At 47.1% G+C, this 16,416-nt stretch overlaps 5 protein-coding genes across 5 annotated transcripts; 3 read left to right on the top strand and 2 right to left on the bottom strand.

Annotated features, from left to right (window-relative positions):
- Positions 1-1,303: 1,303 nt before the first annotated feature.
- Positions 1,304-3,108, top strand: CTRU02_214983 (cytochrome p450 monooxygenase; the record flags this gene model as incomplete). Its single annotated transcript, XM_036726506.1, has 2 exons — positions 1,304-2,359; positions 2,407-3,108. 2 exons carry the CDS (start codon positions 1,304-1,306, stop codon positions 3,106-3,108), a joined length of 1,758 nt encoding a protein of 585 aa, XP_036581693.1.
- A 1,732-nt stretch (positions 3,109-4,840) lies between these two features.
- Positions 4,841-6,519, bottom strand: CTRU02_214982 (allantoate transport protein; the record flags this gene model as incomplete). The annotated part of the gene is made up of 4 exons (XM_036726507.1): positions 4,841-5,040; positions 5,095-5,411; positions 5,468-6,276; positions 6,331-6,519. 4 exons carry the CDS (start codon positions 6,517-6,519, stop codon positions 4,841-4,843), a joined length of 1,515 nt encoding a protein of 504 aa, XP_036581694.1.
- A 566-nt stretch (positions 6,520-7,085) lies between these two features.
- On the top strand, positions 7,086-8,432 carry CTRU02_214981 (cytochrome p450; the record flags this gene model as incomplete). The annotated part of the gene is made up of 3 exons (XM_036726508.1): positions 7,086-7,801; positions 7,860-8,243; positions 8,306-8,432. The coding sequence occupies 3 exons, from the start codon at positions 7,086-7,088 to the stop codon at positions 8,430-8,432; spliced, it is 1,227 nt and encodes a 408-aa protein (XP_036581695.1).
- Positions 8,433-9,196: 764 nt separating this feature from the next.
- CTRU02_214980 (C2H2 type zinc finger domain protein) lies at positions 9,197-11,647 on the top strand (the record flags this gene model as incomplete). Its single annotated transcript, XM_036726509.1, has 6 exons — positions 9,197-9,286; positions 9,342-9,357; positions 9,442-9,908; positions 9,993-10,202; positions 10,254-10,400; positions 10,466-11,647. 6 exons carry the CDS (start codon positions 9,197-9,199, stop codon positions 11,645-11,647), a joined length of 2,112 nt encoding a protein of 703 aa, XP_036581696.1.
- A 556-nt stretch (positions 11,648-12,203) lies between these two features.
- Positions 12,204-14,033, bottom strand: CTRU02_214979 (MFS transporter; the record flags this gene model as incomplete). The annotated part of the gene is made up of 4 exons (XM_036726510.1): positions 12,204-12,972; positions 13,035-13,305; positions 13,368-13,796; positions 13,856-14,033. 4 exons carry the CDS (start codon positions 14,031-14,033, stop codon positions 12,204-12,206), a joined length of 1,647 nt encoding a protein of 548 aa, XP_036581697.1.
- Between the last annotated feature and the right edge of the window lie 2,383 nt (positions 14,034-16,416).

Here is a 16,416-nt window from a genome sequence, read left to right as displayed (position 1 = left end):
CGACAAAAAAACAAAAGAATGTTTTTTTGGTTCAGAATTGAAGCGAGCCATTGGAGGTGAATGCCAGGAAAGGAGCATGGCACCTCTCGAATAAGGTCATATAGTATAGGAAAATGTTTTTGGCTAATGTGTCAGTTTTTAAAGGTTTCCGAGGATTTGCAACAAAATCTAAACTTGCATATGCTTGTGTAGGGACGTCGCAGCAAAGAATATTGACAGAAACATGAGGTGTGCAGTGGTCACTGACCCAACTATTGGTTCGTCATAGACTCAACTAGTTACTAATCCGCCAGATGAAGTGGACATAGCCATTTTTGTTGTACTAGATTTGAGGAAGTAAAGGCCCAGGTCGGAACTTGGCGAGTTCTAATAGATTGTCAATGGGAGTGCCAAATGATGATTTGGGACCCGAAGCAGAGATATCTTTCATGAATTGGGTGAGGGCATCATCTTAAGCGTTGGAAATGCCCAGGCTTTCACTACCATTTGCCTGGGAGACTACAACGGTCCGCTTTATGTACTGATAACCCTGGTAAGCAGGACTGAAATGTCTGTGAATAATTGCCATAGGAGTAATGAGCGGTCCTAAGACTGAAGACGACAGTCGGGCATGTGCAAAAGATTGTCAGGACGGCGGCGTTCGGTTTGATTAACTGTTGACAACAGATGAAAAGTCTCAACGGAGGCGGTACAGAACCTTACGACTGAAAAGAATGCCATACATCCTATGAGTGTCATTAATCCAGCCAGAGATGCTGAAATAATTGCCAATACCTTCGTCTACTTTTGGTGACCACGATCTACATGGGTATTAAAAGCGCCGGGAGCATGATACTAGCAACGCCAAGGCATATCCAGCTACAAGAAATCCAATTCCATGGTTTCATCAACGACGCAGTGTGCCGCAAAACCGGTTATATCATGGATTGGGTCATGCGGACGTTGCTTGAAGTCCTTGTCCGAAACTCCGCAAAGGATCGCTGCCCGTTTCGGTAATGTAAGCGCGACAACGTAGGTGGCTATAGTATCCACGCGTTCTTGTTGACTTGTCGGGGAAAAAAAGAAAAGAAAAAAAACCGGTCAAGTTACGAGCGATGTGCTTATGCTTGCCATCGTACATGGAAACTTTACATTCGCCGTCGGCGACGGGAATTAGACACGGATCACTCGGCAACATGCGTCCTACGGGCTCCGCGGACACGGCCTGGCAATGTTCAGTCACACTATCACCAACCATAAAAATCGTCCTTAGTCCAGAACGGTACTTGAAATTGGGCAGCATATCAGTACAATTTAACTCAACATGACCTTTTACACAGAAACAGAGCCCTCGGGGCAATTTGGCATATTGATATCAGCAGCTACTGTGTTATCAATCTTTCTCTACACAATTTATCGCCAGCTATTACCCAAACCAATTGCTGGTATCCCGTACAATGAAGATGCCGCGAAATCTTTCTTTGGCGACATTCCTCGCCTTCAAAAGGAATCTGGGAATAATACATTTGCATGGATGATAAATCAAGCAAGCAGACACGGAAGCCCCATCGTCCAGTTTTTCCTTGGGCCATTCAGCAAGCCATTTCTCCTTATTACAGACTTCAGAGAAGGACAGGACATCCTCATGCGCCGTAAAGAGTTTGATCGCTCTGATTTCACCATTGCCACTCTTAGCGGCGAAGCGCGCATATTCCATATAAATTTGAAAACGGGACCAGAGTGGAAAGCTCATCGCCGCCTTCTGCAAGACCTCATGACGCCAAAATTTCTTCAAGGTGTCGCAGCTCCGAATATTTACAAGAGCTCTACACGTCTGTTGGAACTGTGGAAAATGAAAGCCGAAATCGCTGCCGGAAAGCCATTCAGTGCAGAACAAGACATTTTCTATGCTGCTCTGGACGCTGTTTTCGACTTTGGTTTTGGAAACGCCGTGGAAGACCGAGCTCTCAACCCCCAGATCGAGAGAATTTCAAAACTAAGCGTTGGAGAACTGCGAAAACTTCAAAATGACGCCGTCGATGAAATTTCTATTGCATTTCCCACGGCAGAAATCCACCCGGCATTCAAAGCGACCTTGGAATCTGTCGAGAATGTCGCCGGGGTAGCTTCTAGTGGCTTTCCAAAACTTGCTTGGTGGTTGATTGGCCTGAAGCCAACCGTAAGACGCATGAGAGCAATAAGGGATGCGTTTCTGAAGGAGCAAATATTAGGAGCTGCGAAAAGATATGAGTGCCATGGTGGAGGCACTAATGATGATCATGTCAAGTCTGCTATCGATCTAATGGTGCAGAGAGAGGGCACATTTGCCAAAAAAGAGGAGAGAAAGCCGGTCTTTTGGGGGGACACCATGAGAGACGAGGTATGCGTGATTTCTAATAACCAGGATTATCAACTAACTTTACGCAGACTCTTGGCTTTATCGTTGCTGGGCATGATACTACCAGCACAACGCTCTGTTGGGGCGTCAAATTCTTAAGCGACAATCCTGCATTCCAAGACAGACTACGGGAGAGTCTCCGTACAGTCCATGGGTTAGCCGTTACCGAGTCACGACTACCAACACATGATGAGATAACTAGAGCAAGCATTCCTTACTTGGATGCCGTCATCGAAGAGATGCTTCGGCTAGCGCATACGGCCATCATTCAGGATCGAGAGTGCAAGGAAGACACCATTGTCTTGGGTCATCACATCCCCAAAGGAACTACAGTCCTCATAGCCAATAAGGGTCCTAGCTTCACTGAGCCAGGCTTTGAAATTGATGAGCAGTTACGGAGTTCATCATGCCAGAGTGCTGCAAAGGAACGTGGAGTACGATCTTGGAACAATGAAGGCATGGACCAATTCTTCCCTGAGAGATGGCTTGTCAAGAACGAGAAAGGCGAGGAGGTGTTCGATGCAGCGGCAGGGCCGACGATTCCATTTGGTCTTGGTATCAGAGCTTGCTTTGGACGTAAATTGGCCTACATGGAGCTGAAACTGTTGACGACGCTCTTGGTTTGGACATTTGAATTCTTGCCTTGTCCCCGCGACCTTTCAAGCTACGATGATATTGAGACTTTAACTCGAAAGCCAGCGCAATGTTTCACCAGATTGAAAGTCATCTGATGAATGCAGTCAGTTGACAAAAGGATTGCAGCTGCGACTTTTTTTTTAATCTGGCGGTCAGCTATACCAACAGCGCTTTGAGGCAACCAATCGTACATTTTCCAAGGAGTTTTGTTTGATGTAGTCTGAAGTAATAGCCACTACAATTGTATTTAGGCCCTTCTTCATCTTCTTTTGTCTTTCTGCCTTATCCGTTCTACTTCAATATTTGGTTATCACCAACAGTGGTCTTGATAAGTGAATGGTCAGTTTCTCAAACCTTAGAAATGGAAAATGAAAGTAGTGTCTGCTTCTAGATGTATACTTGCAAGACTTGGCCGATTTTTAGCAAATCCTATAGAAACACCAAGCATAGGTAATGAAATAACAATCAGGTATGAACTCATTCCGGGGCTCAGGGCGAAGAGCAAAGTGTGTGAGGATTCTGGATAGTGAGATATCGTCAAATAACTCACAACACCTCTCAAGCCTCTTTGTTAGAAACTGAAACCGAAAAAAAATGACAAAGGGATCGAAATCAGACATACAACAGCAATGGAATCAACTGTAACTTTCAGCCAGGCCGTAGGTTGCCTCATCTCCTGGGCTCTTGAGTAATTCATTAGAAGCCTTAACAAAGAGCGAGACAAGTGTAACTTCCCACGTATCTAGTGCACCACTCCACTCACTCATATCGCATTAAATCCCATGCAGCCGTTGATAGAGGACTGTGATAGTTTATCAGCTTATGCCGCACTGCTTGTGGACTCATAGCAAGACAAAACAAATATGGATAATACCTACATCTAACCAACACAACAGTATGTGTTGCAAAGTACTCATAGAGCATAATCTCAATGCAGCGGATACAATCTGTTTCCGAAAATTGTCATGCCCTCCTCTGATTCCAGTTAACCAACTAGAGCCAATGATTAATGCATGTTTGGGCTCCACATCAAAAGCTCGAAACACTATGAAACCTGATTCAGTCGGCCCACATCACATTCCCAGTAGCTCATTGAGCTAATCCCCGATGGCACAATTGGCTAGCGCGTCAGACTGTTAATCTGGAGGTTGGTGGTTCGAGCCCACCTCGGGGAGATGCAGTGATTAAACTCCACATGGGACCGGTACTCTTTTGTCACTTGCGTCCGTGAATACGTCCTACTTTTTATCGGAAAGAGCGTATGTTCATGAACACATTCCAAATAAGGCCAGTCAAGAGGAAATGTGCCCAGAGAGTTCCCTTTTGCTGCAATGATGCACAAGATCAATGATGAAGCTTTAAAGTCGAGTAGCCCAGGAACTAAGCAGAAGAGCCATATGTACTTGCATCACTTGTGTTTGGAATAGTATTTATTCTAAACTTTGACCGTCCCCTATCACACTCAGTCGTAGATTGGGGTATGTTTTGCGGATGGGCATAAGATGCATTTCAATAATACATGGGTTACACTTTTGTGAACATATTTTATGTGTTCTTGTGCATCCCTTGTGCAGTAAGAGCATGAAGTATGCATTTCTCTTTCTAACCCCCTGCCTATATCTCAGTGCCCTAATATACGCATTGCCTCCAAAATAGATCTCAAGTCTGGAGGTGGTAGATCCACTTACGGCTTGGGGTCAAACTGACACATATTGATAGGTTTTGGAGCGTCATTCATTTTTCACGGTTTGATTCAAAGCATTCATGATGTTGTGTATCTCTTTTATGGCCTCATCTTATTACGTTCAACTTCCGGTCCCCAGAAACTTATGAGCCATAAACGAAGGTACGCCGTTGGTCACCCCTCCTTTCCTCAGAGACTGCCTCTTCGGAAAACTGAGTTTCGTCCCACGTTGCAACTTCCCTGGCTCTTTTTCGATTCTCTAGCCTGTACATATACTTGAGGAATAAGAGACCGCAGATGCCGCAAGCCATGATGATCATGGTAACAATCAGAGGGATCTCGTCTATAGCGTTATGAGCACAGCCAATCAAGACGGGGAGCTATAGGGGCAACTCACATCGAGGGGCATATTTACTCTTGAAAATCTGACCAGCAATAACTCCAGCAATGTTGGACCACCCATTCACACCCATCACTACGCTTCTGGTTCCTTTCCACGGGGTGTTGCCTGCCAGCCATACAGCAAGCAGAGGACCGCCGACAAACACACCGGCCATACACACGTGAGCAAACCCGTAGCGAAGCTGTGTGTTGGTTGAGGTAGCCATGACAATACACCCGGCGATGCCAAGACACATGCCGCCAACAGTATGTAGAGACCGCTCCTTGAAGTAGTCGCTGGACCAGACAATGATGAGTAGACCGACAGTTCCACTATAGTATCACCTAGTCAGCCAGTAATGAAACATGATAAGATGGAAAATGCTTACACAACAAACGGCGGAACGCTCATGAGGGTGGCCTTGATGCCAGAATATCCCATTCCTTGCACGATTAACGGCAGAAAGGTCGTGAAGGCTGTAACCGGCAGTACTGTGGTGATGTTGCAGACGATAACCATAAGCTTTTTCCAATCCTTGGCAACATCGATAAAGTCTCGCTTGACGACGGCGGTGCTGTTGATCTCGCCTTCTTCTTGTGTTCCAGCTAAATCTATTTCCATGCGTCGAATTGCATGCGCCTTTTCCTCGGGGGTCAAAAACCAAGCACTGGAAATGCTTTTGGGTAAGACAAACAAGGTTAAAAAGCCCAAAAGAACCGTGATGCCGCCCTCGAGGAGGAACACAACTTGCCAGCCATGGATGCTGGGAGAATTAACTTTGAGAAGGCCATAGGCGAGGATTCCAGCGAATGCCCCTGCAACAGAATACATTCCGGTGAACATGCCGACTCTGAATCCGACATCGTACTTGGGATAGAGTGTGGACATGTAATACATGCCGATTTGGGTGAAGCCGGCTTCAGCCGCGCCGATGAGAAGTCGCAAAGCGATGAGAGTTCCCCTACCTCTTATGGCGGCATGGCACATACAAAGGCCACCCCACGTGATGAGCTGAAATGCCAAAAAGTATTTAACGCCGACACGCCGAGCCAAAATCACCATGAATGGTTGAAGGGGAACATATGTAGCAGAGAAGAGTGAAAGAGAGTTTGGGATGTCATCGGGAGATAACCGGGCGTCCTTGACAAACGAGCTGGTTGCTACGAAACCAACGTTCGTCTTATCGATGCCGCAGAACTGCTTCAAGTCAATAAATCACATACGCACAATGACAAGTTAGTTTGTACTAACAATAAACTCAACCGCCAAAAGAGCGACGACGATTAGATCCAGCTTGAGATTGACACGTTTGTCAAGCCGCTTTTCAGCGTCGTTCTGCGGGCGGTAGAACGTCTGACGCCCTTGAGAGACGTCATTTTGCACAATTTCGAGGTGCTCAGGGTCGATGTATCCCTTGCCATCTGGAACTGCTCGACTCATTTTGTCTGATTGCTCTTTGAATCCTGCGAGAGCCTTTCGATGGGTTTTAGTAGTGAAGGTGGGGGATGCACAAACATTGGATGAAGCAAGGCTCAGAGAGAACCTTATATCCAAACCGATACACATACTGATCACCAACCCCCAAACACTAATCACCCTGCACCCCAGATCTAAAGAATCCGGGGTCTTCTCCGCGTCTCTTGAACCGATAGCAAGTATTAGACCCAGCTGACAGTTAACCAGCGTCCTGTTAGTAAGTATTTCCCACCTCACCGACTTGGGTCCCCCACTTCCCCACACACTAGGCCACATGGATGCGAGGACTACTAGTACAGCCACGGAAAACGATGAGGCATCCTCTCCGCTTCATTAGGTCTTTAATCCAACTTCGATGGCAATATTATGGGATCTCAGATGACTACCTGCAGCTAAAAGTAAGTGGAACAATGGTCTTGGCTTCTAAAGGCTTTATTTTTCGCCCTCACTCCTATCATCTTCATCGTAACGGTGCTCTACCCAGTCACATCCTACATCAGTTCCATACCAGTCAAATATCTCTACTCAAAATGACTGTCTCAGCTGTGGAAACGTATGAGGGCAAAACGGATATACTGTTCAACATTGACAAATCTGCTGCAGTGATCAGTAACAACCCAGCCGAGATTTATGAAGAGTACCGCTATCTTCGAAAGCAATGCCCTCTTATCCACACCAATCAGTATGGGGGATACTGGCTTCTCACCCGTTATGAGGACGTCAAACGAGCTGCCATGGATTCGGATACTTACATCTCAAGCGTAAAAGCGGTAGTGCCGAGTGATCCCCGAGGTATTCGTCGACCACCTCTGAACTTCGATGCACCTGCACATACTCCATTCCGAACTGCATTAGAACGCACGGTAAAGCCGGCTCGACTTGTACGTCTCCGTGAGCCCTTGGAGCGCCACGCAGAAGCAGAACTCGCTCCATTGTTAGCCCGCGGCCGGGGCGATATCGGTGCAGAATTTGCGGCCAACTTTGTTGCTCTGATGGAGTCAGAGTGGCTCAATCTTGAACCTGACGTGGCACCAAAGCTAGCTGTTGCGGCAACAAGCTGGCTCAACGCATGGAGAATGCAAGATGGAGATACTGTAACAGAGAACTCGAGAAAGATGTACCAAATCGCACAAGACCTCTTGGCAGACCGCCGTTCTCACCCAAGAGAACCGGAAGAAGATCCAGCATCCTCACTGCTCCTTGAGCGGGATGCACAAGGCCAGCCTCTGAGTGAAGAACATCTAATGTGAGCGTTCGCTTTTACCTTTTTGTCCCCCCGCTGTGGTATCTGACTTGCCCTGTAGCGGTTGCCTTCGACAGTCCTTGGTCGTTGGTGTTGTTGCACCCCCAATCCTTATTGGGTCAATTTGTCACCATCTTTCAAAAGACAAAGAGTTACAGCAAAAGTTGAGAGAGGATGAATCTCTAATACCAGCCGCAATGGAAGAATTCCTCCGACTCTACGGGCCCTACCGAGGGTTTGCACGCACCACCTCCAAGGATGTGCATCTTCACGGAAAAACCATTCATCCAAAGGAACCGGTTACTTTATGTTATACTTCAGCGAACCGGGACCCTGAAGTTTTTGAAAGTCCAGATGACTTTATTTTACATAGGGAAAATGTCGCCGCACACATGGCGTTTGGAAGGGGCCGGCATCGATGCGCCGGGATGCCGCTCGCGAGAATGTGAGTCTACGCTCCCTGTCAAGCCGAGCCAGAAATGATTTTAAGCGCTAACTTTGATGGAGGGCTTTGAACATTGTTATCCGAGTCATTTTGCGAAACACAAAAGACTTTGATGTAGACGGCGAGCTGCAATACTCTAGAATGCCCGAGTTGGGAATAATCAGCTGCCCAGTCAAATTTGTTCAATGAGCAGTGTGCCATCATATGATCCCAGAATACCGTTACATCTTTAGAAATAGATTAAGAGGTAGATACATAGCATCTCCGAACTACATTCGACTATTGTATGAAACAAGAAACTTTGACACAATCAGCGTTTGTGAGTGCAGAGGGCTTGTCCTTTCGATGCCAAAATTGCATCTCACACAATGTACTCTGTCCATGTAACCTTGTCTGTTGTTTCACCTCCATTGGCCTCCAAGCGTCAAGAATAGTGTAAAATTGGGCTACATAGAGTTTCTGACATGACTCCGGTTGAAGTATAGCGATCAAAGAAGAGTAAACAAAACCGGACCGTTAGATGTGGTTTAGCGGCTTTGCTAAAGCTGTCGTTAGTCCGCCATGGTGCAAGAGGGGGGTATTTGCGCACCAACGATTAGATGCTCTCTCGCACTCACTTTCAACAGAGCATTAAGCGTTTAAAGACAGGTATCTTGACCCAGCTTGCTTCACCCATCATGAGTTAGCAGCATATAGGCGAAGTAGGTGGAAGGGAAAACTAAAGTTACCGAGGTGGGAAAGGGTGGGGTAACACATGTGGGAAAACAAGATCCCTGTCTACTGACTGCGCTGCGCCGGTTTGCGCGGACTCTCGGTCGGCATTTGTGTTTGTGTGATGTGGAACTTGTCGCGGAGTTTGCGGGGAAGCTGGGGAAGACTTTTTCTCCATCAACATATTCGCCGACTGGATCACACATGTGGGAAACACGCATGTGGAATTTCAACTCAACGAGATGTCCGAGGAATCCAGGGGCAGCATCTCAGCCACTAATTTCGAATGTGGCTATTGCCGTCGGCGGTTTACTAAAAAAGAACATCTGAAAGTGAGGACCTCAATTGCCGTCGGCGAAAAAGTACCTTGACTGACCCTCTTTCTAGAGACACGAAAGAGCCCGTGAGTTCATGGTGCAACAGTGATGCCTTTTGATGAAGGGGTTCTCTACCGGATATGCTTTAGATAGATGCTGACTCACAGTAGACACTGGCGCGAAGCCGTTCAAATGTGCAATATGTGAGAGAAGCTTCTCCCGTGGAGATGTGCTCAGCAGACACGTGAAGGGTCATAGAAAAGCTCCGCAATCCCAGTCCCTCTCTACAAATACCGAGAACCAGGGACCTATTCAACCTTTTCAAGCACCCAGTGTAGAAAGCTCGCTGTCTGTCGACGGTTCCCAAGCTGGTCCCGTTGCTGGAACCGGCTTGGCAACAGCCTCGGGTCACGATGCATCTTCCACTTTACTATGGCCAGATTCAGAGGAGCTTTTCCAGAGTCTAATATCGGCCGATGGAATGACCTGGGATCAACCTATTCCTGGCGTTATTCCGCCGGCTGACATTCCTCACGACTTGCCATCTGCTCTCAGGTTGCGCACAGCCGACGAGCTTGCCGCGGCGGAGGACGGCCATAGAGCTGTTCAAACCATCAATGGACTTCTAACCAACACGGTAAGAGTGAAGTTTCATCCCACTGCGCCATTCTGCTTCTATCCATGAAGAAGGTGATTCCGCTGACCAAGGAGCGTTGTGCAGCTTTTCAACGTTACGTCCCATGTAGAACTTTCCGACTTGACACCACGCTTCCTTGACAGTAGTCTGCACATGTTCTTTACCAAGTTTGTGCCTATTCTCCCACTCATTCATCGACCAACATTTGTATACCGAGACTGTTCAGCACCTCTTCTTCTGAATGCCATTGCACTCGGCTCTCTTTTTCTAGGTTCTGAAGATGCAACTGCCAAGGTAATTGAACACTTCTGTTGTTGCCTTATGTAGCTTACATGTGAATGATAGGGTGAATCATTGTGGAGGTTGGCATATACTGCTATCGCGACCTCTTGGCCTGAAATGATAGGCCATCGGAGGGAATACGATTCTTGCAGCGGAGTCGAGTTGGTTTTGACCGCTCTTTTGAGCCAGACTTATGCAGCACTTTCGAGAGTAAGTGGCGGATAGCTAAATTACCAATACCATTAATAGCCATTTCGCTAATCTTTCATGGGCAGAATCGGACGTTGAGAATGACGAGCCAAACATTCTATGGCCTGAGTATGCACTGGGCTCAGTATAGTGGAATGTACGACATTGGCCCGGTTCCCGAAATACCGCAGGAGCATGATTCCGTCGAGACGAAAATGCAAGCTTGGAGAATTTGGGCCGCAAGAGAGACGCAGCTGAGAACTCTGCTTGGCCTTTGTGTGATTGACGGTGTTGTATCCCAGTTCAGTGGCAACCTAGTCAGCACTTGGCCTGCAACAAACTCGTTGCCGCTATCTGCTGATGAAGATGTCTTCACAGCCAGCACCGTTGACAAATGGATACAAACTATGACTGCACCGAGCACCACGACTGGGCGATTTTACGATATATATCAGTCACTGATTTCAGATGGAGGACAAATTGGTCAAGTTCACTGCATCTCGGGGCTCTTCAACATCAAGATCCTCTTAGAGATTCTAGCCTCTTTGGCCACCGATTTTGAACGGTCAAATCGAGGACCGGCTGGTGCTCAATGTAAGCTTGGCGCTGTGAGGGCTCTGGGATGTCTTCGTCAACAGATTGTACAGAGTTCGAGTTTAAGCGCAGCGGAAAAGGCAATAGGGCTTCTGCGATGGCATGCTGTATGCCTTGACCTCGTGGTAAGCACTGCACGGGGAGCGAGGAGGATGTGCTATCATTACGGCATCACGCAGCACATCTTCGGGGGTAGAAAGCGGCAAGAGCCTAAACGCATCGATCCCGAGGGTTGGACGGCAGGTTTTCCTGCTCGAAAGTGTCTGTTGCATGCCCTAGAGATTCACAAGATTGCGTCAGAAGTGCCGCTCGGTGTTATACATGACACGTGTCTGTCCGGAGCTCTTTTTGCTGCCGCTACCACATACAGCTCCTTTGCTCTCCCGGGGATGTCAAAGATAATTGTACCTGGTTGCGTTGACTGGCAGAGAGTCATTTTGTATGGGCTAGATGATGCCTCAGATATCGTACTGCCACCACCATCCGACGAGGCCATTGATACATTGGCATTCTTGACCAACAGCGTCAGTCCCAAGATTACAGGCTGGGTGACACGGAACCTTGTGTACGAGCTGAGCTCCATCCGGATTCTGCTGCATAGTTTGTCGCAACATTGGGGTGTTACACGAGAGATGGAAGAGGTGGTTGGGGCGTGGGAAGCGCGTTGTATATAGCACACCAATGAGAACCAACCATATCTAGCAAGGTTGGTTACTTATCTTTCGGATACCAGTTTCTCTCTAGGATTACTGGAACAAATAATGTGACCCGTCTGTGACAATTAGATAAGCAGGCTCAGGGAATCAAGCGGCCCTTGCCAGTGTAAACTAGGAGAGATATGTAGATTACATCGTCACTATGGTGCAGAATACTGGAAATAGGGTTGGAATGGTATAACAAGTCGCTATCACTGCAGGCTTTACTCTGCAACGCAGCTTTCACAACATCAGCCAAATTACAATCTGACGAAGAAGTCACCGTCTCTAAGCTACACAACTTATAACTAGGAATGGAAAAGCCCTTGATATGCCCACCAACGTTTGCTGGGGTAAAGGGAGAGCCAACATGACTCAAGCACGTCTACTAAGTGCAGGTCGCGATGCGGTAACTTGGGAGTGCCTGGCTGTCCACAGATTCTGTCTTCCGAGTTTTACATAATTCTGGAGAGCTATGCTGGAAAGATTGGTTGTAATTCTAGCCCAAAATCAGAGAATAAGAACCCGGCACTAACTATTTCTCCAAGACCTCCGTAGCCGCAGCCTGGATGGTCGCACCCTTAGAGTCTGGTATCTTCTTCCACTCCATTGCCCAGCTAACAATCCAAGCAATGGCTGGAGAGACAAGTGCTACCCAAAAAACACTCTTTAAAGCAGAATTGAATGCCCTAATAACTGCATCCATCAACTCCGGAGGAACTATCTTCCTGAACTCAGTTCCACCGGCTGCCACTACGGCTGCGGCATCTATCCCCTGCAATCCACTCAGATTTCTCAGTAGTCTATCCGTGAAGACATTTTGACCAACACTTGGAGCCAAAGCGCCTCCCAGCATCTGGAAAAACATAATCATTACAAGGCCCGTCGGTATGTCGGCTTTGTTTAGGACAACCTGAACAGCCAGTATCGGCATTTGGCTACAAATGCCGTAGCCGAATCCAGATATGACTTGGAATCCTATCCAATAGCCGCGAAAACTGTTGACGTGAATGAGTTGATACAGACCCCCTCCGGTGGCTAAGGTGGGGGCGCCGATCCACATCAACGGTACATAGTGTCCAAACTTTGACGCGACCCAGCCAGCCAAGATTGTGCCAAGGCTGTTGGACACGATGACTGGGAGTAAGTTGATGCCCGAGTCTCTTGCACTCGTGTTTTTGACCGATTGGAAGTATATGGGCCAATAGTACGAGTGCAGCACTATAGCCACCTGAACGAGCATCATGAAGCCGCACGACGCACATACGGTACGGCTCCGGAAGATGTGAAGAGGAACGGTAGAGCTAACGAATTGTTAGAAGGCTTACTTTATGATCCGGATACAGGGGCGAATCATATAACCAACCTTTCTTTACCTCGGAATTGCAAAAACAGGAAGGTAAGCAAGAGTACGCCAAATCCGATCAGGCAGCCGAAGACATTTGCGTTAGACCATGGGTATACGATGCCGCCCCACTGCAAAGCAAGGTTCAAACACACAGTTGCGCCAAGTATTAAAATAGCTCCTGGGATGTCGAGTTGACGTAGCTTTTGAGTCCAAGGAAGGCTACCTTTTACGGCCGGTGGAGGTTTTCTCAATGTGAACCAAACCAGGGCTAGGCCAACAGCTCCAAAGGCTGAGAACAAACAGTTAGGATATGTCGCAAGACAGGGTGCTTTATCATTGGCGGAAACTTACGGAGATTGATCCAGAAAACAAATCGCCAGGTAAGCACCTTGCTATCGGTTATAGAACCGCCCACGAGTGGTCCCACGGCAGATCCGATGCTGTACAAGCCCAGTACGGCGGGCGAGAGTTTCGCTTGCATCTTTAAAGCGACGCAGTATGACAGAATAGTTGTCGTTCCACTCACTAGACCAGCAGCGCCCAGGCCAGATACTGCTCGCCCTATGATGAGCGTCATCGAATTTGGTGCAACTGCTGAAACGACAGAGCCAAGTTCGAAGACAACAAGCGAAATGCAGTATACCCATTTGATATTGTAGAAGGCATACAAACGGCCACAGGTCGGAAGGAGTGCCATTTGGGCAATCAAATAGGAAGAGCCATACCAACCGATATCGTTGAGACTTTTGAAGTCACTGGTGATTTGAGGTATCGCGGTCGCTAGATATGGACATTTTAGTCTTGTACTCTCGTTCCTCTCATCAAGGAAAACCACAAACCTAGAATGGTATTATCAAGTGCTAGCACGAAGCAAATAGACATGAATGCCAGGGTCAAAGAAGCGAGAGCCCATCCTTTCATGTGCTCAGTTGCTTGCTTTTGTTCACTCTGCTGGTTGTCGACCACGTCTGCAGTCTGTTCAAGGGGATGAGGAGTCTCTGCTTCAGCACTCGTCATGATGCCTGTTTAATTTTTGCGATAGGAAACCATTGTTGAAATTGAACGGGAGAATGAAGTTCCCTCAGCATAATTAAGGCACGAAGCCTGCAATAGGGGCTGGTGTTTACTGCTACCCCTTGGCCAATGTGGGCACTGGAAGAGAGACACCATGCTGCGCTTTTGCGACCTACAATAGGCAGTGTTTTGCGCCCCACATGAACTAACCGCTGCATATAATGTAGCACATTCTCGTATTGAGATGGCCCCGAAGTACCTAACAAGGTAACAACATCCTGACTGGTTATTAAAGTACATGGACATTACCTGGTAGTTTTTATGAATACTTGATGTTAATCTGATACCTTTGCGGGGCTTTTTTCCTATGGACAGTGGTTTGTTGGAACAGGGCATACGGGTTTTCTGAATGCAGGCCAATTGCGATGGTCTGTTAGGTTTGCCAACAGTGGATGGCATATACCTGTACGATGTTCTGTTGGTGCTTGTATTTAGGCTAAATTATTTACCCGGAACACCTCCAGCATGCTCCAGTATGTTACACAAGCTCCCTTCGATTACATCAGCAAATGAGTTGTTGGCTTAGATGATGTTGAGGCACATGCTTTATGGTGTATCTCGGCACAGTAAACATCGATTTGGTGTGTCTACCTTCACGGACGAGTCGCGTGTAAAAGTGAAAATCTTGGTTGAGCTCCGATATTTCTTTCGAACCGACGCGCTCATACCTAGGCAACATGAGTCTAAACTTGGCACCAACAACGAAGTGCATTCTTCCTCACCAAATGGATTTTGATCAATCGTATTCTGGGGACGATACTTCATGATATTTTCCCACATCCCGACTGACCGTGCTGAGCTTGACGTAAGGTCTTTCACTAATCCCTGAAGCCATGGTCCGAATGGCTAATGTGAGTTGTTCACCGCCCGTACGACTGGGCTTAGTCGCTTGGCTCATGCTATCTTTGCTTTAGCGAGATGAATCAGTGAACCTACAAGCCTGAAAAGCACCTTTTTTTAGGCTTTCAGAGTAACAGCCGTGAAACGAAGCCTGAACCAACAGGCCAATTACAGTTGCTATGGCAGTGCCGATACTGAACGAAACCTGTACCCAAAAGAGTCAATATGATTGGTCGTTCCTTGAAACAATGTCTAGGCTTCCAGGCCGATCTCCCGTGTTGGTTGTTTTCCCTGTCTTACCTACTAGAGCTAATATGGTAAGGTTTTCCGACAGGTTCTGAGTCTCAAGAGGTAAGCAAGCTCAGTAGCCGTAGATGATTAAGTTTCTCAAAGACCCCGTGGCACGGGTTTGTGTCTGTCCACCAATTACCTGGGATGTGAATCCCGAACAAATAATTTGCTGTTTAATAATTTGTTTACATGTGAAACTCGTCTCGACGCTTCCAAGAATACCTGGGTTAATGTGCATGAGATTGGAAAGGGTATGAAATTTATTTTCTCCCTTGGTTTTGACTGTTGTGTTTGCCCGAGAGTGAATGGGAGACTGACCTTGAAACCGCTATTGATTTTATTACCAACTCGGGTTTATTCATAAAGAGCTTATTCTATCGCTTTGTCCAGGATCGGCTTTAACAGCAGACTGTGATGTCAGAGAACGCACACACCCGACTCAGCTGACGCTCCTCGACACTCACATCTATGATCATTTTCTCGCCCTATTGGCGGAGCTGCCCAGTCTTAAGCTTAATCTGTATATGTTGGTATCACAGGATACCCGTGAAGTGGGATAACTGATGGGGGAACTGGTCTGTATTCTGTCTGTGTCTGTATATGGAAGAAGTTCCATCAGAAGTGCTGGAGGAAGTGGCTGTTGAACTTATAGCCGTCAGCCGGTCTGCCCGTCGCGTGGGCAGCCCGGGTGCCGGCAGGACTGCCGGCGACGGAGCCACTTCAACCCGGAGTTCCGGCTATTCCAACAGTAAAAGAAATTTGGATTCTGTGCTTGAAATGTCCAATTCAAGCCTACTCCTTTTGAAATGCCAAATTTGTAAAGGAGGTCGTACATGACACTGTTTTGCTGCGACAATTAGTATATCTTTCATTGTTTTACATAAAGACAGTAAAGAATTTAATTTTTTGTCTGTTTCTCTGCTTCCTTCTCACAAGTGTATGGCCTCGAACCAAAAGTTGGCAGTTACATGAAATGAACACAAATGCAATTGAATTTTGCTTCCGCGATAGAAGATCGACATTGAAGAGTAATTGCACTCCTTATCATAGAACCTCAGAATGTAGGTGAATGATCAGTACAGGATAGAAAACCACAAGGCAATGAAGTTTATAACAGTTGGTTCATGAACGTTGGTCTTACAAATGATTACGTTCTTAAAAATTAAATCCTACTAGTGAAATGGCGAGCTTGGTC

The sequence above is a fragment of the Colletotrichum truncatum genome (assembly GCF_014235925.2).
Source record: "Colletotrichum truncatum strain CMES1059 chromosome Unknown Contig_0012, whole genome shotgun sequence".
Taxonomy (NCBI): Eukaryota; Fungi; Ascomycota; class Sordariomycetes; order Glomerellales; family Glomerellaceae; genus Colletotrichum; species Colletotrichum truncatum.
This window is presented reverse-complemented; position numbering and strand designations above follow the sequence as displayed.